Source organism: Cebus imitator, unplaced genomic scaffold (genome assembly GCF_001604975.1).
Source record: "Cebus imitator isolate Cc_AM_T3 unplaced genomic scaffold, Cebus_imitator-1.0 Scaffold726, whole genome shotgun sequence".
NCBI lineage: Eukaryota > Metazoa > Chordata > Mammalia > Primates > Cebidae > Cebus > Cebus imitator.
In genome coordinates, this window is record NW_016108041.1 from 78,907 (window position 1) to 84,213 (window position 5,307).

At 54.0% G+C, this 5,307-nt stretch overlaps 1 protein-coding gene across 2 annotated transcripts in view; it reads right to left on the minus strand.

Moving 5' to 3' along the window:
* ILVBL (ilvB acetolactate synthase like) overlaps window positions 1–3,226 on the minus strand; it is an 11,329-nt gene extending 8,103 nt beyond the window's left edge. Inside the window, exons 1-6 of one of the 2 annotated variants that reach the window (XM_017519088.2) lie at window positions 3,125–3,226; window positions 2,699–2,843; window positions 1,200–1,401; window positions 973–1,100; window positions 751–889; window positions 550–661 (exon numbers count right to left, since the gene is read on the minus strand). In XM_017519088.2, the coding sequence (XP_017374577.1) occupies window positions 550–661; window positions 751–889; window positions 973–1,100; window positions 1,200–1,401; window positions 2,699–2,833 (716 nt within the window). In that variant the 5' untranslated portion in view covers window positions 2,834–2,843; window positions 3,125–3,226. Of the gene's footprint in view, window positions 1–549; window positions 662–750; window positions 890–972; window positions 1,101–1,199; window positions 1,402–2,698; window positions 3,101–3,124 lie in introns of those variants that run through there. The other variant, XM_017519089.2, reaches the window with a different exon arrangement.
* Window positions 3,227–5,307: the final 2,081 nt, after the last annotated feature.

Below are 5,307 nucleotides of genomic sequence, written 5' to 3' on the forward strand. Positions count from 1 at the left end.
AAAAAAAAAAAAAAGGTGGGAGGATAAAGATGTGAAGGAAGGAGAGAAGGAGGAAAGAGAGGGCTCGAGTCTGGGCTCTGTCACTTCTTAGCTGTGTGACTTTGGGCAAGAGACTTCACCGTTTTGAGGTTCCTCCACTGTAAATATAAAAGTGAACCTCCCTTCCGAGGTTCAAGGATCATCCTTTAGGGACAGGAAAATGGAGAGGATGAGGGGAAAGAGAGGAGGAAAGGGAAGAGAAGAGGAAGAGGGAGGAGGAAAAGGAAGAAGAGATGATGGAGGAGAAGAAGAAAAGGAAGAAGAGGAGGAGGAGGGCTGTTCTGAGCCTCTCCCCTCTGCTGCCTCCACAAGGGCCACCTTGCTTTCCCCATCCACTCAATTCATTCCTGCCTCAGAACCTTTGCACATGCTGTTCCTTCTACCTGGAATGCTCTCCGCACAGCAGTCTCCTCCCAGTCCACATGTGAATCAAAGGAGGATGGGCACGAGCTGGAATCTGCAGGAGAGGATAGGGGATGGAGGAGGGAATGGCAGGGTGGGGCTATTTACCAGGAGACCGCTCGGCCCACAAGGCCCTTGGGTGGCTTGGCTGGCACCATCTCCTTCTGGACCATGAAGTAGGGGTACAGCACGTCAATGGGCAGCTCCACAAACACCGGACCTGTGGGGACAGGGATGACACTGAGTCTGCAACATGCATCCCCAGCCCCTCAGCCCCAGTGCTGCTCAGCACCATCATCCTCCACCTACCTGGGGTGCCCGACTGGGCGGCAGCCATCGCGGCCCTCAGGGTGGGCACAATGTCCCGAACCCTCCGCACGGACGCACAGAACTTACAGAGCGGCCGGAACAGGGACAGCTGATCCACAGCCTGGAGCGCACCCCGGTTCTGGTAAAGACAGGTGCAGCAGGGTTACCACATGAGCCCGTTAAGACCCCCTGGGTTCCCACTGGCTGCCATGGACTGGGTACCTGCAGCAGAGTGCTGGTAGCCCCACCCAGAAGCAAGACTGGGGAATGGGCCATCTGAGCATTCTTCACCGCAGTCACTGTGTTGGTGAGGCCAGGGCCAGCCGTCACTGCTGCCACACCCACCGTTCCTGGAACACAGAGCCCATCACGGCCACGCCCACTCTCCTGGCCATTCTCCCACCTCTACTCTATCCACCAGTCCCCAGCCCTCTCTACAATGCCCTCACCAGACAGGCGGGCCGTAGCATCGGCAGCAAAGACGGCCGTGACCTCATGGCGTGTGTCCACCACACGGATGCCCAGTTTCTCACAGGCCACCAGCAGCGAGGAAATGTGCCCACCGACCAGCGTGAAGATGAACCGCACGCCATGGGCCCTCAGCACAGCAGCCACATTCTCTCCGCCATGCCGGACGCTTGCCTTGTCCACCTGGGCCCAAGGAGTGGGTGGAACAATAGAGTCAAAGGCCACGCCAGATGACAGCTGGGAGAGGGGGCAATCCCCCTGCCCCAGGTAAGGGGGCAGGAGCAGGGTGGGAGGTCAAGGAAAGCTTGGTCTTGGTTAGGCATATATTACACTACACACCAGGCTGAAAGCAAGGCACAGCGTATTATCAGAACTCCTTGTGATTACATCTATTATAGCTGAGGACATCAACACTTGCCCAAGCAAGATTGAAAGTCCAATAGAACCCACACTCTCAAGTGCCCTACTGTTACACTTCCTGCCTCGGGGATGGCAAGGCAATCAGGGAGAGAAGTGAGGGTTACATAACCCAGGAGGTTTGGCAGGGGCACAAGGCAGAGAGCCATTTGCTATGACTCCTTCCTGCCCTCTAGTATCGCTGCAGGGCCCGGCAGCTGGACTGCTGATCCCAGCCTCCCTGATGGATGCTAAACAGCCCCAGGCTTAGTTGACAGGCTACCAGCCACCATGTGCCTGGCACAGGAGTTAGCTCCTGGAACACACTGCACTGAGGCCTCCCAACCCCAGTGGCCTCACAGTTCCACACATCCAAGGCTTGCTTTAAATCTCCGAAAGTCCCGAAGGTCAGTGGCATCACTCCTGGCTAGCAGAAGGACTAGAGAAGGGTTTGGGGAGGGAGAGGTCAAACTTGGTCCCTGCTAGGAGAGAAAGGGTTGAGGAGGGGGTCTGTGGAAGGGGTAAATTTCAAACAGGTGTGCAAGTAGTTCAGGGGGAGGCATGTGGGGTCACCTAGGGAAAACTACCACACAATCTCTTTGAGACTTAGCTTCCTCCTGCAGAAAATGAGGTCAGAAAGAACAGCACCTACTTTCAAGGAAAAGGTAAGGGGTAGGTAAGAAAGTCTAAAGTGCTGAACTCAGCAAAGGGCAACTGTCACAAAACTCACTGCCACCCCCTCACTGGTGCCTGCCCTCAGCCCCATCTTTCCCATCCAGTTTAGGGAGCACAATCAGAGTGCTGTCTGTGAAAAGAGCCACTGGGGAAGGAGGTAGGCGGGGTTCAAGTGCCCGGGCAGAGGCCGCTTCCGTGTTCTCTGTCACTATTGGCAAAGTTCAGGCCCCCATAGGCAGGCAGCGTGGCAACGGAGATAGGGTCCTGGACAGAACCTCTTACCAGTTCCCCTGGGCTAGTCGGGACTCGCTTTCCCACGCTGCACAATGAGGAGTGAAATGGAAGCAGCACCACGAGGCCCCTCCCTTTTTGGCTGCCCCCAGCCCGCCTCCCATTCCTTGCCCCGCACCTTGTGCAGCAGCTGATAGAAGAGACCCAGGCGGTGCGCGGCGCCCAGCAAGGCGGCCACCAGCGTCCCGCAGGCCAGGAGCAAAAAGAAGAGGAAGAAACTCCCGACAGGGGCGGCAGCCTCGGGGATCTCCATGAGGTGGCACCTGATAGAGAAAGAGCACGGCCCAGACTGGGGCGCGACAGGGACCTTATCTGGAAGAAATCGCGCCCCCTCCCCGAACCCGAATTCACGGCCACGCCCCCAACCCTGGCAGGCCACGCCCCTTGTGCGCCTAGGCACTGGATGAAGCCGTCTCTCTGGGGCAAAGTCACGCCCCACGCGGCGCTAACCCCAGTCCTTGACGTCACCACCACTCCCACCCAAACTAGCCAGCACAGGTGACGGCGGTGACAACAGCACTAAACAGAGTTATCTTCCACTTACCTACTTGTCAATGGACAAGCGGAAGCCCCGCCTCTCGTTTCGCAACAGGACCCCAAATCTCAGCCCCAGTACTGAGCCCGCCCCACGTTACGTCACCAAGAGGCACGCAGTTACGCCCCCTGAATTAGCAGGCACGACCCTCTGCGCAAGCCACGCTTCTCTCTTGGAGAGTCCAAGCCTGACCCCCGACCCGGGGCCACGGGTCGAGGTCACATCGCATCAGGATGCGGTTCTCCGTCACCAGCTCGACCCCCCGAGGTTATTCACCTTCACCTCCAGGATAGGGGGCTGCCTCCAGCAGGATTCGGCCTTCTCCGTGTCACGTGACCCGGACGCGCGGCCGTGCCCCTTTCGCCCACTTGGCTCAGCGGCGTCCCGTAGTCCGGCCCGGTGTGCATGCGCACAGTCGGAACCACGCTCTGGGGCCACCGGAAAGAGCCTTCCCTCTACTGGCCGCCTCGAGTACAGGCCCCGCCTACCCTCCCCTTTCATTGGCTCGCACTGCAGGCCTCGAAGCTATTTTATTTTTTTTAAACCAGGAGGCCACGCCCCTCAGCGGCTTCGGAAGCGAAGACCTTTGGGGACCCACCTTCCACAGCCTGCCATTGGCCCCACGTTTGCAAGCCCTAGGTTCAGGTCCTCCGAACACAGCTCCCTTTCCACATCAGTGGGGCCAGACCACTGTACTCTAGCCTGGGCGACAGAACAAGACTGTCTCAAAAAATATAATAATAATGCTTAAAACGGTAGATTTTATGTTATGTGTATTTCCACACTGTATTTATGCATGTATATATGTGTGCGTATGTGTGTATATTGCTTAGAAATAGTAGCCAGCAAAGGAAACCCAAATTGAGGCACATTCTACAAAATGCCTGACCAGACCTCCAAAACTGTCAAGGTCGTGAAAAACAAAGAAAGACGGAGGAACTGGCACAGACCAGAGGAGGGAAAGGAGACGTGAGAACTAAGTTTAATATAATACCCTGGGCTGAATCCAGGTATCAAAAAAGGACAAATTTGTGGATAAAGCTGGTGAAATGCAAATAAAGTCTGGAGTTGAGTTAATAGTAATGAACCAGCATTCATCTTTTGTGTCAGTAAGTGTATCATGGTTATATAAGGTGTTAACATTCATGGAAGCTTAAGAGTAGACAAAAATTATCTTGCAGGCCGGGTGTAGTGGCTCACGTCTGTAATCCAAGCACTTTGGAGGCCAAGGCGGGTGGATCACCTGAGGTTGGGAGTTCAAGACCAGCCTGACCAACATAGTGAAACCCCGTCTTAAAAAAAAAAAAAAAAAATTATCTTGCTATCTTTGCAGCTTTTCTGTAAGGCTAAAAAAGAAAAAAGAAAAGTCTTAGTAGCAAGGATACAATTTCCCAGAGAGAAGGAGAAAGATGTTGTAATAGATGTAGATTCTTGGGAGAGAATGCTTTAACATACTGCAAGACTAATAGAAAGGTGGATCTGCCTTATCTCTCTCCAGGTGAAGAAAGATTGTCACTTGGCAAATGTCCAAAACGCTTCTCAGCCGGAATCCGGACTATTCACAGTTCCTGAAACAAATATACATAAAGGACAAGTTATTTTTTTAAAAAGTTGGTGAGGGGAACAAGCCTGGCATGGTGGTCCATGCCTGTAATCCCAGCACTTTGGGAGGCCAAGACAGGAGGATTGCTTGAGGCCACAAATTTGAGACCAGCCTGGGCAACAAACTGAGATCCTGTCTCTCAAAAAATAAATAAATAAAACTGAGGCAGGAGAGGCCGCGCGCAGTGGCTCATGCCTGTAATTCCAGCACTCTGAGAGGCCGAGGTGGGCGGATCATGAGGTCAAGAGATCGAGACCATCCTGGCCAACATGATGAAACCCAGTCTCTACTAAAAGTACAAAAAAATTAGCTGGGCATGGCGGTGCGCAGCTATAGTCCCAGGTACTTGGGAAGCTGAGGCAGGAGAAGTGCTTGAACCCAGGAAGCAGAGGTTGCAGTGAGCTGAGGTCGCACCACTGCACTCCAGCATGGCGCCTGGTGACAGAGTGAGACTTTGTCTAAAAAAAAAAAAAAAAACTGAGGCAGGAGAATCGCTTGAACCAGGAAGGTAGAGGTTATGGTGAGCCAAGATCACACCATTGCACTCCAGCCTGGGCAACAGAGCGAGACTCTGTCTCAAAAACAAAAA